General features: G+C 55.8%; 1 protein-coding gene across 1 annotated transcript in view; it reads right to left on the bottom strand.

The window, feature by feature from the left end:
• Positions 1–270: 270 nt before the first annotated feature.
• The window catches only part of ITGB5 (integrin subunit beta 5), a 113,673-nt gene continuing 96,268 nt past the window's right edge, over positions 271–17,675 (bottom strand). The window contains exons 11-15 of the mRNA XM_004745412.3: positions 9,961–10,183; positions 5,956–6,059; positions 2,611–2,730; positions 1,661–1,827; positions 271–999 (exon numbers count right to left, since the gene is read on the bottom strand). Of these exons, the coding sequence (XP_004745469.1) occupies positions 904–999; positions 1,661–1,827; positions 2,611–2,730; positions 5,956–6,059; positions 9,961–10,183 (710 nt within the window). The 3' untranslated portion in view covers positions 271–903. The remainder of the gene's footprint in view (positions 1,000–1,660; positions 1,828–2,610; positions 2,731–5,955; positions 6,060–9,960; positions 10,184–17,675) is intronic.

Genomic DNA, 17,675 nt, shown 5'->3' with positions numbered 1-17,675 from the left:
GGCAGGCAGGCTAGTGGGGGTTTTCATAGTTTCTAGTGTGGAGCTCTTTCTTTACACCAGAGCTGGGAGGGTCCTAAGGCACAGGCTTAGCCCCTCCTTGAGCATCCCACTGAGCCCTGTTTGAAGAGCCCTGGTCTAGAACAGTGGACTGGCTTGTGTTGGGTCCCCTGAGGAAGGACACAGCACTTTCAACCCCCACCGGGATACCACTTAAGACCACTTCAGATAGGAATGCGGGCATCACAGAGAATGTCAGGCAAACACAAAATCTTTTGGTTTTCATCTTTACTTTCAATCCCAAACTTTCCCCCTTTCATTACAAAAGTACTAAATGGACACGGACAGAATTGAAAAACTGACATTTGCAACTCTGTGCCTTCAGCAGGCATCTCGATAATCCCACCACCAACACCCCTTGCAAGGATAGATCAGGCAGACAGTTCGCGGCAATGAGAACTATACCATAAATGCATGATCTTTTTATTTCATATAAAAATGATCAACACGAGAAAAGCCAGAGCATGTGTTGGTTTTGCACACTCCAATGCTCCCAAGAGCCTTCTCCTCTGGCCGGGCTGGAGGATCAGCCCTCCCGGAAGGGAGACGTAGCCTAGGCCCCCAGCTGTGCCCAGAGATGGTGAGCTCGCTGTGGTGCAGAAAGCTGAAAGCGCCAAGGTCCCGGGCCTTTTCCTGGGCGTGGAGGGGTGGCTGCCTGTTGTGGCCATGGCCGGGCAGCTGGGCAGCACACTGGCCACCTTCATGTGCAGGGAGTGGGCTCCCGGCCCAGACTAACGGGAAGCTGTCTGTGCTTGTCCCTCCAGGGGACCGTGATCCAGCAGAGTGGCTGTCCAAGGCCAATCAGTCTGACTTCTCATCAGCCCCCTCTGGCCCTCTGAGGAGCTGTCAGTCCACTGTGCCATTGTAGGATTTGTTGAACTTGTTGAAGGTGAAATCCACGGTGTGTGTGGAGATGGGCTTTCTGTACAGAGGGTTGGAAGCCTAGAGAAGACAGAAGGCAAGAGGACATGGGTGTCCATTCATTCGCACACACATATTCAGGGTTCGAGACCCTTCTTCAATCCATCACCCTGGAAGGCGGCAGCCTGAACACGCAGGCGGTGACAGCCCTGGGTGGCCACTGACCATCGCGCCCTGGGAAAGACCCTCCAGGTCTCAGAGCTTCTGCTCTTTATCTCTGAAATGAGGGGCCGGACCAGATGATCTCTGAAGTCCCTTCCAATTTAAACAGAGACCAACTAGGGGTCCAGGGATGCTCACTGCACTCAGTTCTATGGGAAAGCGCATCCGCCTGGGGAGACGAGACTTGCACAACAGACACCGTAGGGGACTCCAAGGACTTGAGATCCTTTACTGAGTCTGCGGTCTCTCAAGAACCATCCAGCTTCTTCCTGCCGAGGCTGCAACATGCCTCTGCCTCTGCTCTATGAGGGTCCTAAGCTGGGTCTGCTGTGGGGCTGTGCACAGGGCCCTCCATGCTCTGGGGTCGTGTGTTCTCACCATCCCGACCTAGCCACACACCGCCTCCCAGGTGTTGTTTCTTTGATTTGAATGCCAAAGACGGGGGCTTAAAAGCTTGTGTGACCTCAACCAGACCTCGAAGTTCGACTTTTTCTCTACTACTAACATCCCGCTGGCTTACCATCTCATAGCGGGCCCTGGACCGCTCGCTCTGGAACTTTGCAAACTCTCTCCGGTCATGGATAGTGACAAGTAGCTTCCAGATGGCCAGGAGCGCAATCCCAATCAGGAGGATACTGCCCACCACGGCCAGGAGGATTGTTGTGGCATCGGGGGCAGTTCCACACTCTGGAGGGGACCAGGAAGCAGGGTGAGCAGAGCCACCAGGAAAGCATGGCCACACATGCCACCCCACCCTCATCCCCACCTAGCCCCCTCGCTCTCACAGGCCGTGTGCCCCCTGTTCTCAGCAGCATCTCCCCCCACCTGAGTGCCCAGGCCTGGCCTGGCCTGGTCTCCACTCTCGAGACTGGACTGGTCCCGGCCTTCCTGTGAATGGTTTCAGAGCAGACACGGCAGGCGGCAGACTGCACGAAGCTGCATCCACAAGGGCCGGGCGGTGGGCCAGCCAACAGTTGTGAGCCCTTAGGGTGGCCCTTCGCAGCGAATATGCTTATTTTCAAAGGACCACGAAGACCGCGCTTGAAGACAAAGCCTCATTCTTGCAGGCCTGCATCCTGGGCACAGCATTTCCTCTGCTGCTGGCCCTGAAAAGCCACATTATGTGGCGTGGCTCAACTTGGAAAAACAGTTTGCCATGCTGTAAATTGAAGGGAGCAGCTTTTTCTCTCCTCACCCCTACCCCCCTTCCAGAGAAGAATAAAAGGGGTCATACTAGAATCCCTGATGACTCCAAAACAAGAGGCCATTGGTGCCTGGGTCCAAAGCAGGAGGCAGAATTATCATTGTTTCAACAAAGGCTGGGCCTCCTTGGGGGCCCTGGAGCCAAGCAGAGCCATGTAACCCAGAGCTCTGATGGCGGGTCTTGGACAGAAAAGTGTGGCGGCAGGCTGTGGACTCGAGAGCTCCCTGAGGCAAGTGTGGCCGGAGCTCCCCGCCGGTCAGACCCACCTGGCTCCCTGAGGACGGTCAGGCTGGACTTGCCGCTGGCGAGCTCCGCGTAGGTGAACATCATGACACAGTCCTTGGCAGTTTTGTAGAAACAAAGCACAGCCTCTTGGTCATCTTTCACTGGAAGAAAATGGGGCACAAGTGTCTGCTCTGAGCGACCCAGTGTGCTGACCGAGGGCAGGGAGCCGAGCACCTCGGTTAAGCAAGTGGGTGCCAAGAGACATAAAGGGGAGGATGGGGCTTTACGAGGAGCTGGGGTGTCTCCCATCAAGGATGCAGCCCCAGCGGGGAGTGTGGGTTGCTCCGGGGCCATGAATCCCCTGGGGCGCGAGCAGTCTCTGGGGAGTGGGACAGAGGCTCTGCCAACCTCCCCCATGTGGGCAGGACAGGAAGCAGGGGAAGCACTGGTGTGCTGCTCCGGGCTGAGGCTGGGCCATGGAACTGCCCTGGACGTGAAGGGGACACAAAGTAAAGCGCCATCCGATGCCCTGCAAGCCCAGGCAAGAGTTCTCAGTCGAGTGCCCCTGGCTGGGAGCCCGCTGCAGTGGCCAAGTGTCCATGGCTCTGTTCTAGGACGGAAACCCACAGTGTCCACAGAGGGTGATGAGGCCATTCGGACAGGAGTGCCGCGGGCCAGCGCCGGAGGCCAGGACGGGGTCTGGATGCCACTTGCCAGGCTCCTTCACAGGGAGCAGCCCCCGCCTGGCCCCACACAGCTGTTCCCCTGACACGACAGAGTCCCAGGCCCCTGTCCAGGCACCACCTGCACTCCAAGGCTTCTGTGGGCAAGGGTCAGACTGATTTCTAGGAGGGAAAGGAGTAGGGAAGGGAAAGGGGACATTCAGCAGCAATGGCCATTCGGTCCTGAGCAACTGCGGTGGGCTGAGGCGGCTGCGTGAGATGCCTTTCGGCTCTTGCCTTTGCAACCCTACTGCTCTCACCGGCTTTTCACCGGGAACCAGACCAGTCAGTGTGGTCATCAAAGGTGAGGGCCTGGACCATTCTCCCCACGACCCATAAGCCTGGCCTGGCTGAGTGCACGGGTGTGTGAGAAAAGCCAGGAGAGGGAAGGATACACAGTCCACCTGACTTCTCCTGGAGGATTTTACTGAGAAGTTGCACCCGCCCCAAGAGCAGGTGCGTCAGGGCCCCAGGAAGGTGGGACCTTGTCCTTCCTGCCTGTGTGTCTGGGTGGGGGCCACTGCTGCTTCAGGTGCATGGGCAGACTGTGCTGGGAGCCAAGCCTTCGCAGCAAGCAGAAAAATGCAGCGGCAGAAAGACGGGGTGAGCCTGGGCTCCGCATGGGCCCCGCTGGTCTAGCACAAGCCCCAGCATACAGCGGTGCTCAATGAGCCAGGGCCAGCTCAGAGTGCAAGACTCAGAGTCCTCAGGAGCTAGGATATAGCCACAGCGGTCAGTCGGAACCACAGGGCAGGAATGAGGGAGGCCGTGCATTGGGGCCAAGATGGGAGGCTGGAGCCAGGAGCCCGCAGCAGCTGAGGTCAAGTGAGGCTGCCAGCCAGGGGCCCTCAGAGGCAGAAACCCTGTCGAGGTACACAGTCTTGTCCCCTCGCCCCACTGTTTTAGGTACAACTCAGTCATTTGATATGTTGACGATGTATCACTACTCTCACCATCTAATTCCAGAACATTTCTATTACCTCCAAGAGAAACCCTTGCTGTTAGCAGTCAGTCTCAATCCTTATCTCTCCCCAGCCTCTAGCAACCACCGACCTACTTTCTGTCTCTGTGCTTTTGCCTATTTTGGACATTTCACATAAATGGCATCATACAATATATGTCCTTTTCTGTCTGGCTTCTCACACACAGCATAATACCTGGAAGATTCGTCTCTGTAGCATGTATCAGAGCCCCACACCTTCTTCCCCTGGATGGATGTACCTCATTAGCTTTCCCTCGGTTCACGGACACTTGGGCTGTTTCAAACTTTTGACTACTACGGATAATGCTGCTATAAGCATTCATGCCCAAGTTCTGGTTAATGTGTTGCCCGTTCTCCTGTACATACACCCAGGGGCGACTCAATGTGCTGTGTGGTAACGGTTTAACCAGGGGAAGCCGCCGGACTTCTCCAAAATCATGCGCCATTTTACATCGTGGCCAGATCGTATGCGGGTTCCAACACAGGGCCGCTTTGGTTTGTGTAATCACAGTGCTCCAGACCAGTTTCCAAGTCAGCCACGTGCACTCACGGCTAAGGGATGTGATCTGCATCTCTTACCCTTAGAGACTCTCAGCCGGGACAGCAACAGCTGTGCTGGGAAAGGGACGGAGGCAGCCCAGAGAGGGTGGAAAGCAGAGGTCTGTGCACCCCTGTCTGAGCATCCTGTGGGCTCCCACTCAGAAACGGACTCGTAGACATTGTCCAGAGGCAAAGGCACAAGGACGGATGGACAGAGTCAAATTGGAGTGGTTCACATGAGAAGACGCCTCAAACGAGAGCTGCCGTGCCAGAGAACAGAGCAAGGTGCAGTGAGAGCTGCAGGAACGGACGTCTGCCACGGGGACAAGAGCCAGGGTGGCACGTGGGCCCAGGTGCCATCTGGCCACATAAGAGCTCAGCCCCTTCTGAGGCCTTGCAGCATTGTGAGAGCTGCACCAGACGGAGACCAAATGTGGCAGAGAGACCCGGTAGTCGTTCATCAAACACGGTTTCCCTGCCTCCTCGGCACACGACTTGACTACATTTCCCAGAGACCCTTGCAGCTTCAATGACGCCAGATGGCTGAGTTCTGGCCAGTGACATGCAGGTGGGAATCCCAGGCATCACTTCCAGGCCCAGCCCACAGAAGCATCTCATGCGATCCCTCACTCTGTCTTCCCCCACAAGCTAATGAGTGGAGAGGATCCCAAGGACCCTGAGGAGAGTGGAACCTTCATACAGAACCTTCATACAGAACGACCTCCCAGAAGGCCTTGCCAACCAGGAATGTCTTCCGTGGACTCGCAGTGAAAGACTTACATTCTGTTAAGTCACTGAGGCCTGGGGTGTGTCTGTTACAGCAGCTAACATGGCTTGTCCTGACATACCCACCGTTCAGAGAGCCTGAGAGATGTGGCTAGAAAGGGGCCGGACTCCAGGGATGGCCCAAGGAGGTCATACCTGCAGAAGGCCTGGAACTTACACCCTAGCAAAGGCAGCCCAAGTCCTCTTGGGGAGCTCCTAGTAGCGCCCAGACCCTGACGCTGTGGTTCCTAACCCAAGGCTAGAACTGCCCTCCTCCCCACCAGGCACCAATGAATCACCCCCAGGGGAGGAAGCCTTGAGGCGTTTGCCAAGATACAGAAGGGGACGGCAGCCCAGGGCCACTGGGGCACACTCACCGATGGTGTCCACCCACGTGACCACCTCATCCTTGCACAGGCTGTGGCAGGTCTGGTTCTCAGCCGGGACCCCCGAGTGAAGCAGCAAGCACTCGATGCAGTCTCTTTGGAGAAGAGGGGATAAATGCAGGTGTTAGAGGCTGTGCAGTAGCCCCCCACCAGCAGCCGAGCTCCCAGGGGTGTGTGGCCCACCCTCCTGCCAGCCCTGGAGGCTCTTTGTCCTAGCTTCACATTTTTGACCTAAGGGCTTCTGCTGGCCTCTGACTGCTGTCACATGGGTGGCCGGAGGGTCCTCGGAGGAACACGTGTGAGTTTAGAAGCATGTCTGGCCTCCATGTTGAGTTGCAGGTTGGAGATCTCTCAAGTTCAGATACCAGGAGCCCAACCCACTGTACTCTACTGCATCTGATGCTGGCAAGCGTGTGCCCCAAGCAGAAGACATCACAGTGAGTAAGACATGGTGTTCTGGGCCTTGCACAGGGATCCTCACACCCCCTCAGCCAGTGCCTCCTGCCCCACACTGCCCCAGTTCCCACGATCGCAGGGCCCTCAACTCTTCCTCTGTATTAGATTCTCCATGGGCCTTTCTAGAAAATCCTGCTTCTAGAGCATGCCTACACCCGTGAGATCCACATCTCCGGGGCACAGCCTGGCTTCACAGTGAGGGCGATGAAGCCCTGCCCTGTAGCCCCTCAGGAACTAGCCCTCTCTCCCTGCCAGAGGAACCTGCCTATGAGCTGGGCTACACCCTGTGAGTTGGTCTACACCAGCCTCCAGTAGAGGCTACAGGGTCACAGCCTCCTCCCAGGAAACCTACATTTCAAGAGGGTCCTTCTGGAGAAATCAGGTTAAGAGCGAAAGAGAGACACTTTGAGACCCTCTCCTCCGTGTTGGGTGCACAGTTTAAATTATCTTTGGGTGAAAATGCTTAACAACAGTGCTCAAGTAAGGGTCAGTTCTCCTTCCCAGAGCCCAGCCCAGCTCCAGGTATTCCCCATCGATCCGTGGGAGCAGCCGACTCCTGAGGAGGCGGGGCCAGAGCATCGAAGCTTTGACCAAGGGCCTGTGAAGCCTGCGGTGGTGGGGTGGGGGGCGGTAGGACAGGGGAGCACAAATGGACCCCCAGGGAGGGGTGGTCTGGGGAAAAACAACCAACTGACAGCGAATTCTCAGGGCCTTGGCGGGGAGCCCATGGTTCCTGGTGGCCTGTGAGGAAGGTGAACGCCCCGGAAACAGGCTTCCTCAGGAGTCTGGGTGAGGGCCCAGGAGCCTAGAGTGCAGAGGGCAGGCGGGGACCCCGCAGAGACCTGGAGGACATGCCGCCCTGCTCACCCCACAGGCCCATGGGGACCGACGAGGCTGTGTCGGAAAGCTCTCTGGCAAAAACACAGAAGAATGTACAACCACTGTGCACGGCCTTCGTTATCATCATCTGTTTTTTTTAATTCCTTGAGGCCTGTGTCTACATTCCCAAGGGAGAAACTGCGGTGGGAGTACGGCAGGGGAAGGGAGTTGGAGAGAACCTCTCCACGACCCTCTTCTCGTACAGGGAGGTGAGGGAGCCTGGAGAAGTGGAGGCAGTGGGTCCAGCACCCAGAGGCCCTGCTTCTCAGTAAGCCCCTCCCAAGTCCTCACTTTCCCAGGAACGACCTCAAGGAAACCCTGCAGAGTTACAAACAAGTTGTATTGTTTGCATTTCCCCTGAGGCCAGAGTCCCAGAGGGCTGGCCACTGAGGCTGGGCTGGGGGCCAGGAAGCCTCGGTTTAGCTTGGCCTCCTGAATGAACACACGGCAAAGCCGCCCCCCCCACCCCCCCGGCCGACCTTCCGTCTCCGAGAGGGTTCTCCGAGCCCTCCAGCTGCAACGCCAGTTGTCGTTAAACCACAGGGCCACGTCCAAGAAACATTCCCTAATTACCATGTGGACCGATTGGTCTGACTCGTATGCTCCACACGCTGGGCTGAAACTTGCGATATACTGTAGTCACGTGTTAAAATTAAAGTCTGGCCTTTTAAACAAACAAGTTGCTGAGAGAGACTTGACTCTGAGAGCCTGTTAATTGAAATCAGCTGAGGCTGAGTGTAACCTCCCCCAAGGTGAAGGGTATGTTTGGTTAGTGCTAGAAAGTGGAGATTGGAGGTTCTGAAACCCTGGGGCAGGGAGGGGGGAAGACAGAAGGCATTCAAAACGTGGTGGTTCCTGGCAAAACAGCAAGTAGAAAAACAGCCTGCTGCAAGTCACTATCAAAGGGAATTTGTTTAAAACAACAGTTGCAGTTGGGCAGAGAAAAGAGACAGAAGGTCAGTGCGGCCCAGAGATAAAGGAATAGCGGCTTCCTTACGGCATCTCCCTGCTCTCCCTGTTGCTCTGGTATTACTTAATGGAGAAGGAATTATCAAGTGCTATGTTTTCTAGGTCTTCAACATTTGCAGCTTGGGATATGCCGTTTTGACAAAAGTGAAGGCTGTTGGGCCTTTTAATTGACTTCTGGCAAACCTATACTGCCTTGTGGCTCCAGAGGAAAGAAATGGGCTTTATCTACTTTTACTGATTCCATGTGTGTTGCCTCGTTTGCCCCGCCCCCTTCCTCTCGGGTGCCCCCAGGACAAGGAGCACACACCTGACAGAGTTCTGCCGCAGGGAGCTGGGGAGGGCCCCTCCTGCCCCCACCATCCCGTGGCTGTGGCTCCAGGCGCAGAGGGACACAGCCATTGGGCTCCAGATCCAGGATCCTACCCTCGTCCCCTGGGAGGTTGCTGTTGGGATTTCTGTTACTTCTCCACTCGTAGCAGGTCTAAAGCAGATCTGTTTTCCTTCTCCCTTACTCTCCCCCGCACTTCTCCAGTTACACAAAATAAATCCGACCCTGTCTATCTGGTCTCTCGATCTGCAGCCAGCTTTCAATTACCCATGCCTGGATTATTTGAGGCAAACGTCCAAGCAAGGGTTCTGCCACCCAGAGCATTTCGGAGCCAGGACTGCCCAGCAGCCACAGCAGGCTCACAGAGCATGAACTCCTTCCATTATCAGTCTAAGCCAGACATTTGGAGGGGAAATCTGCCAAAAGAAAATTGCACAGTTGCATTCCCCAGCCAAAGAGAGACGATGTCTGTATTATTATTTGTTTCTGATTATTTGTGCCCATTTCCCTCACTTGAGGCCCCTTAGCATGGGTGGTGCTGACACAGCTGTTTTTTTCTAGCAAAATTCAAGAGAAACGGTCACTCTTGCTTTCCTGATGGCGTAGCTCCTCAATCCCTTTAATTCCAGCACATTCACACTCTGGCAGAGGGTGAAAGGCACGGCCACTGGAAGGTCAGCCTGGGGAACATGACCCTGTGGCCAAGGCAGCAGGGGCTGGGGGGGCCCATTGTCCGGACAATCTCTGCATTCAGCAGCAGCACAGGGCCCGTGTTCCATTATCTCTATAAATGGAGCAGAAAATTCACAAGCCATTGTGGCTTGTTGCCGGCAAGCCTTATCTAGGTCGCATGCTCTCCTACCCAATCTACCTTCTGATTATGTTTTGTTCAAAGCTGCATTTGCCAAACGGGCACCCTGTGAAACATTACTTGGGAAATGTTAATGTCAGGGAGGGGATCAAACGCGTTGGAAAACCAGACGTGTCCTAAAGGCCCTTCTAAAAAACCCTTCTCGAATGGCTCTGAGAAGACACTATTTTGGTACCAAAACCGGTTTAATTGAACTCAGTGATCTGGTAACTTCTAAATTTGGGAATAGAATAGCAGTCTTTTTTGTTGTTGTTGTCCTGTTTTTATTTCCTTACAAAATCCCCATGGAACCAGCATTTCAAGAACACTATTTTACTATATAATGTAGTTAACACCGAGTTACTGTTCTTGTTCCTAAGAGTCTCGCTCCCCAGCAGGACTAGGCAGTGGAAGATGTGGGGGATGGAAGGAAGAGGCTGGCCAGCCCCGGGACCCGAAGGGCTGGAAGACAGGCCTCGTCTGGGGGGAGAAGCGGGAGTGAGGGTGCCGTTACCTCTTGGTGCTGCAAGCGTCTGGGCAGGTCGGGCACTTCTCACATGTCTCTCCAAAGGCTCCTGGCTCCGTGCACTGGCACTGCCCACACACACAGTGCCCACGGCCGCTGCACATCTGGCCATCTTTGGCCAAGCATGTGCTGATGTCTGTCGAGCAGTTACAGTTGTCCCCAATGTAACCTGCATGGCACTTGCATTCTCCACAGTGACACTCGCCATGGCCTAAAGGGACACAGGTAGCATGTCAGCGCCTGCCTGCACAAACCCCAAACCCACCCCCTGGGCCCTGCCATGAGCCAGGGACATGGATGGTGTCCTGCAGCGCTGTTTGGGCACACAGGGCCCAGTGCCCACAGGCTTCGGCAGCCAGGGTCCAGGCAGCATGTGTGGCCCAGCCAGGCCTGGGGTAGTGCTGCCCGCTGGTTCAGAGTTTGGCCAAGGGACACCACAGGACCAGGACCCCAGGGAGCTTCTTCCTGTCTCAACTGTCATGTAAAGAACAGCCACCAAATAGGTCCACGTCCTAATCCCTAGAACCTGTGAACATCACCTCCCACAGCAAAAGAGACTGCAGATGTGACTCCATGTCGGATTCCGAGATGACCGCGTCTCCTGCACTCTCGAAGTGGCCCCGATGCCATCACAAGGATCCACAGGAGATGAAGACGAAGGGGGATCTGATTACAGAAGGCAGTGGCAGTGGGACAACAGAAGCCAGATGCTAGCTGCGGCCTTTGAAGATGGAGGAAGAGGCCAGAGAGCCAAGAACTGTGAGGAATGCAGCTCGAGAAGGTGGAGAAGGCGAGGAAATGGATCCTCCCCCAGAGCCCCGAGGGAGTCCAGCCCTGCCAGCACCGTGACTTTAGCCCAGTGGAAGCAATTGCAGACTTGGAGCTCCAGAATTCAAGAGAATAAACCTGTGTTGTTAAAGGCCACTCACTCTGTGGTAATTTGTTACAGGCCCAGTGGGCAGCGAGGCTAAATTCTCGCTCTGGCCCCAGACCCGGAGCGCGTGCGGGGGCCGCGGAGGCTAGCAGAACGGTCCTCCCGCCACCTCCATCAGCCTTCACAAACGCGAGCAGTTCCGACAGCTGTGCCGTGTGGGGACCCTTGGTGTCCTCCCTCCATAGCTGATGTGGCAGAGATACAGAGACGAAGGCCTGCTGGAGGTCATGAGCCAGCGGCCGGGAGCCAGGACTGGCACCAGGGAGTGTGACCTCCCGTGCCCACCACCTCTCGGGAGGAAAGGGGGCAGAGCAGGCCTATACCGAGATGACAGCCAGCTGAGGGGCACCCTGCTCCCCTCTGCAGGAGGGACCCTTGCCCCAGCCTGCAAGGTGGGAGGGGCCGGGCCTCCCCTGAAGTTCTGCAGGCACCAAGGGCAAGAGGCTCCCTCAGCCCGGAGGATAAGCGTGTGTGAGTGAGAGCGACTGAACGTGTCGCTCGGTGAAAAGCACAGGGCACGCCAACGTCCAAGGGGACCAAGGGCCTGACCGTGGACTCTCGAACCTCTGGCCTCACACAGGCAGAAAGCAGCACTCTCCGTTGCAAACTCTCACTTCACGAACTCTCCCTTATGCTATTACTGCATGTTTTCCTTCCGGATGCTGACTTGCAAGAATTGGCATGACTGAGCACCCACTTCCACCGACAGGAGACTAGCGCTGTGGGCATCTCACAGGTGCAGGCCTTGCATTTGACTCCCACACCAGAGCCAGTTACCCAGGTAGTTGGATCCCGGCACCTTCCGTGAGCCCAGCAATGAGCGTGACCCAATTTAGTTCAGGACCTCATTCCAAAGAGCTTCCTCACTGACCACTTACTTCCTGCCCCCTTCTGCTCTGTCTGCTCCTCAGTGCCTAGAATCTGCAGGCAGGAGGGAGGCCATCTGGAGAGACCGAGCCTCCCAACCCTCCCGGGCCAGACAGCCTGTCCACCTGCACCGGAGCTCAGAGCTGCAGCAGCAACTGAGAACCCTCCTATCTCCCAGCCAGCACCGAGGCATATGGCAGCTCTTTGGGCCAGGTGAGGAGAGCCAAGCCCCAGTCAGCAGGAGGCTGGGAGTGCCCCTTAACTGCCTGGAGGCTGGCATGTGGACATAAGGCCCAGGAGGGAGCAGCACCCCTGCCCCAGGGTTACCCCAGGCAAGGGCAGGGGGCTGGAGGGCGCTCACACACAGCGGGAGGGGTCCGCACAGCCTCCTGTCACCCAGCCAGTGAACAGCACGGGTTCTGAGCCAGGGCAGGCAGGAAACCACCACCCATGGGAAGTCTTCCCGAATTAAACGCAGTTAAATTTAATGCAATTAAACAACCCTTCCCTCTCCAGCTTCAGGGGCCACACTGGTCAAGGGCCCGTTTTCAATTAAAAATGGGTCACTGTTGGGGTAATCCCCCACAAAACACAACTTTATTATGAAAATTACCCAACCTGGCAGCCAAGTTGAGAGGACTGTACAGTGAACGTCTGCGTACTTGCCACCCACGTTCCACTGTTAGCAGGTTATCACACACCCGCCCACCCCTCTGTCTCCCCATCAGTAGTTTCCAAAATGGATTTCAAAGAGAGCTGCAGAGGTGAGTGCTTCTGGGGTAGGTTTCTAATACAGCTCTGGTGTATTAGAATCTCCAGCAGCTTGTACATCACACCTTCCCATAAAGCAAACACACAAAGAGCAAAAAGCACGGTCAGTGCTGTCTTTACAAGCAGCAAGATGGTACGCAGGCCGGAGACCCTGCTTTGCTTCAGAAAGTAAGGGCTGTTTCCCTCCCAGCTCTGTGTGGCAGCAATACACTAGCCAAATACAACCTGACCCTGTATTCCAAAGTACCTCTTCTGGAGAAGAGGTAGGGTATTATTTTGTTGAAGACTTGGCTTTTGGGTGAGGTGTGTGTGTGTGTGTGTGTGTGTGTGCGCAGCAGGCAGAACTTGTCCCCCACGGTGCCTAAGCATGGAAGTGATGGCATCTGCTTGCTGAGAAGGTCAGCAAGTGTACCCGCTGCTCTGAACTCTCCCCCGTGACCCCAGATCCACCATAAGCCTGGCTGCGCTGGGTACGTCTGATACCCTGCGGGTGCAAGAGCTCCCAAGCCCAGCCAGAGGTCAGTGAAGCTGAGTGTGCCCCAGACCCAGGCTCAAGCAGAGAAAGTCAGGGATCAAGGGCAGGAAAGGGACAGGGCTCACCACCAGAGACATGAGCCACTGCAGGAAGCTTCCCACAACACCTGAGTAGCCAACATCAACAAGAAACAGTGTGCAAGACCCCTGCAGAGCAGACAGAGCGCGGACAGCCCCGGCCCCCTCCAGTGCAGTAAGCAAGCAACTGGGGAGCTGCCATGGGGCTGTGGGACAACAGAAAACCCTTCTTCATGCAGCTTTGGGCCTCAAATATTTGACGACTCTGAAGTCAAGTCCCAACAAGCCAAACCAGGGAAACAGCGACTCCTGGCCTGGTGTCATGGCTGAAGCCTCACGAGGGGTTGTCTTCAGCGGCCTATTGGCTCCCCTGCTCGCCCCACTTCAGGTTATGAAGCAGTTCTGGCTGCTGAAGCAGCTACGGCACAGATGTGGCTCGTGCTGCCACGTGCTCCTTCCCGCCTATGGCCGACCCCCCACCCCAGCACAGTACTCCAAGCAGGTTCTACCAGCTGTGGGGCCAGCCCACAAGATATAGCTACTGGCAGTCGTGGTTTAAAGCTCCCAAGTCCCCTTTAAAAAGAGTGACCCATACAGGTCTTCCAAAACTAGGCTGGTCTGGTTACACTTCAACCTGACCCAAATGTCTCGGACCCTGCAGCTGGGCCTCAACCCGCCTCTCCCCCAAGCTGCATGCACGGAGATCCCTGCATCTTCCGGTCAGCACTTAGCCTCTCCTAACGCTCTAGTAGGAAAGAAACACGTTATTAAAGTAACAAGGGCCGTTTGGCCTTGTCCCAAGGATCAATAACCTACCAATCACCAGTAAAACTAAATGGGGGACTGGGGACTTGATCCTGGCCAACAACACCCAGAGGGCCTACGCAAGGACTCTTCAGCAGAACACAGCTCGTTCATAATGCTGCCCCCAGCACCTTGGCAGACTGAGCTGAATTTAATGATGCCCGTTTCATACTGTGCAGACATAAAAATATTTTCACTGCACAAAGGTAGGGATATTGAAGGGCATGTGAAAGCACTCTGTAAGCTGGGACTCACTCCACGTGCAAGTTATTAGTACTACCTTCGTTAGAATGATTGATAGCTAAATGGACAGGAAGTTGTAAATGTGTCTATTTATACAGAATTTCAGCTCCACAGAATTCAACAGCTTTCCATCAGCACAACGGCGCTTGTGTGGGCTGTGGGCCAAGACACGGCCCCTTCCCTCCCTTTATAAAACAGAATGCTGACTATTAAGAGGAAGGGGCGCCCTCGGGGCAGGCTGGGGAGGAGCAGCTAGAGGAGAGAGGGGCACCAGTGGCCTGGAAGCCAAAAGGGACAGGAGGGGAAGGCCTGGCAAGGGCAACAAGAGATCAAGAAGGGCAAATCCCAAGAGGCTGCCGGGTCTGGGCACAGTCCGGAGGGCGGAGGGCAGAGTCCAGCCGGTAGAGAGGCGGCTGCAAGCAGGCAGCTCCCACACGTGATCTGGTTGTGCAAGGTAAGGAGGAAACGGGGAGGAAAGCAGACAGGATATTCTGAAGATGGGATCTATCTGCGTACTCTTCTGACTGAAGACAAAGATTCAGAAGAGAGAAGACTTGGAGGGAAACAGAGGGATCGAGGGAATGGCAGCTCTAAAGAGGAGAGATCACAGCAGAGAGAGATGAGGGAGAAGGGGAGGCAAGCTGAGCGGGGAGGGCTGTGGCCGGAGTGGGATGCTCAAGCTTCCAGCTGAGTTGAGAGAGGCTGAGGGGCTCCATGGAGCCAAGTTCAAGTCAGTCCTTCACCATTTACTATGTCACCTCAGGCAAGTCCCCAAACCCATGTGAAGATCTGTTTCCTCATCTGTCAATGAGGATAATGTCTTCCTCATGGAAATGGTGCCAACAAATACAGTGCGGTTGTAGGTAAAGCCCTAACTCGGTATCTGGGGCATGGGGGTGCTCAGGAAATGGGCCAGAACTGCTGTGAGCTGCCACCGGAGCCGAGCAAGCCAGGCACGTGGACACCAACGCAGTGGACAGCGTCATGGGGAGAGGCAGGGACGGTGGGGTTGGTGGGGGGAGCGTGAGGCAGCCACCAGAGTCTTTGAGGAATGAAGGAATGGCCAGGACGTCAGTAAGTGACAGGGAAGGGGAAAGTCAGGGCTGGTGCAACTGGATGGTACACCCTCGAAGGAGGGGAGGGGGTTGGAGGTGGAAAGCAAGGATCTAAAGGGGGCTCTGAGGAGCTGGAAGACTGCTGACCACAAGAGGCCAGCCCCTCAGTCCCCACCAACTGTTCTCAAGGCCCACCTGTCTCAGCAAAGAGCGGGGAGTGGGGACTTACGCAGGGGCTCAGAATGAAGACGAGCCTGTTTACCACGGAACATAGGAGGTGGGGAATGGGGACACAGGGAAACGCTGGGAAAACAGGGTCATGCAGTGTGGTGAACAGGTGGCTTCCAGAATCAGAACGCCTGAGCTGGCCTCCAGAAGCTGCCACTTACCAGCAGTTACTGATGCTTAACCCCTGTGTATCTCGGTTTCCTTACTGTAAAGTGGGGCTGATTAAAAATGCCTCCCTCGTTGGGTTGTCGTATGCGTTAAAATTGCCTACTCAGTCAGCGTTTAGCATATAGTAAGCGCTCAATAAATGCCAGCTAGCTTCCACATCATTGGTGCTATAGTGGGAGTACAGGAGGAAGGGAGCTTGGAGCAGATCTCAGAGGAGAGTAGGGGAAGTACTTTCTGGGAGGCTGGGTCCAAAACTGCCAGGGTTAAAAGCTCGCATGAGTTACCTATCCATGTCCAACCCAAGGCGAGAACACCCAGGACCTGGTACAGGTGCTCAGCAGCCTCCAGAGCCTTGGTGGGGAGCCTGACACCATAAGAGTGCCCACGGCTCTGTTGGAGTTGCTCTCTGAGGTACATCTGAGGCAGTACAGGGTGGCCCAGGAGGGAAGCTGCCACTCCCCCTCATCCCCAAGCTGGACTTGGACTCTGGACCTGCAAAGGACCCAGGCGGCCATGGAGTGACCTCAGAGGAGATGCCTGAGTGCCGGCGGGCTTGAGGGAAGAAGAAGTCAGCCTGAGATGGGCAGAACCAAGAAGTGATTCCCTTCTCCCCGTTCTCATCTGGCGCAGGAGCAAGGGGTCACAGCCAGGCAGACACCAGACCCTCAGGGCACAAACTGTCTCTCCACAGCTGGTCCCCAAATAGTTTCCATCCAGCTCTGGAACACATTGTGGCTACCCAGGCAGCAGCTCCAGTCCTTGCCGGGAGTCCACTCCGGCTCTCCAAAGGCTGGGGAGTAGAGGGAGGACTAAGCCCTGTTCCCCTTCCCTTTCTCCTGGTCCTGCCTCCCTCCCTGCCTCTCTCCAGTCAGTGCCCCCCACGCCCCCACACACAAGCAGACTGCTTTCTCACTTCCTCTCTTTTCTTCCTCTCCTCACAGACCCAGCACGCCCCTCTCTCAGAGCTCTGTCTGCCCCCCAGTCTCCCCTCCTCTCAGAAGAGACAGCCTGTAAACAGGAAGTGGTGAGAGGAAAGAAAAAGGGGTGTGTACTGAAAATTTTCTGCTCATTTGGGTGGTTTGTGTCACCAAAGTCGGGTCTTGAATTCTCCCAACAATCGGCTTAAAAAGAGCAGGAAACCAACTGCCAGCTTTATGTGCTTCCAGTCACCCGTGTCTGTGAGACGTAGGGTCCTGACAGCGGCCGAGCCAGGGCACCACAGCAACCAGGAGCACAGCCCACGGTCCTGCCTCCTGTAACCTGGCGGGGGGTTGGAGGTGGCAGGGGTGGGGGGGTGGGGTGAGGGGACTGTCTGGAGTCCCGGCTCTGAGCCTGTGGACACACCGCAGACAGGCCCTTGTCACAGACATCCTGGCACAAACACGAGTCATGCAGGACCAACGCCAGACAAGGGTTGACCTCTCTGGGGCCAAACACATATCCAGGCTTCCAGAGGGCACAGCCTCCCTGGCCGGGGCTTTTCGAGCAGGAAGGGGAAATCCCTCCTAGGAAGTGCTCTCTGTGCTGACAAGCAGGTCCGTGTTACATAACAGGCCCTCTCACGTCCTCAGCGCGTCCCTGCCGCGCCCGCGCCTCCCACTGGTGTCAGGGTGTCTCTGAGTCTGGTCCCATGGGAATCCCCTCCCACTACTTCAACTTTCCCTTCCATACACTGATGATGGTTCCAGAAAAAGTAAAGAATGGAGTTTTGAAATGCAAATGATCTTGGCCTGGCTGCAGGCACTTCAGCAGGTGCCTCACCTCACCTTCAGTGGTTAACTGAATAACCCTCTGGACAGGTCACTCTTGACAGGTGTACCCTTGGCGTCATAGGCTTTCTGAGTCCATGAACGCGGTGCTCTCCTGCCAAGGGCGGTCACTGATGGAAGAATGTGCCCTGGAAGAGCTGCTCCCCGATGAGAGCACGGCGTGGCCTTGTTCCACACCAAGCCCTGAGCTCAGCTCTCTGACCGGCTCCGTCCTATCCTTGTCACTCAAGATGCCTTGGAATGGCTCACTTTGGGGACGTCTTTTCTCAGTGATATTGCAGGGCTGTCTCAGCTACCTACTTGCTATCTCTG

This window comes from Mustela putorius, unplaced genomic scaffold (genome assembly GCF_011764305.1).
Source record: "Mustela putorius furo isolate JIRA1106 unplaced genomic scaffold, ASM1176430v1.1 tig00003834_pilon_pilon_pilon, whole genome shotgun sequence".
Taxonomy (NCBI): Eukaryota; Metazoa; Chordata; class Mammalia; order Carnivora; family Mustelidae; genus Mustela; species Mustela putorius.
This window is presented reverse-complemented; position numbering and strand designations above follow the sequence as displayed.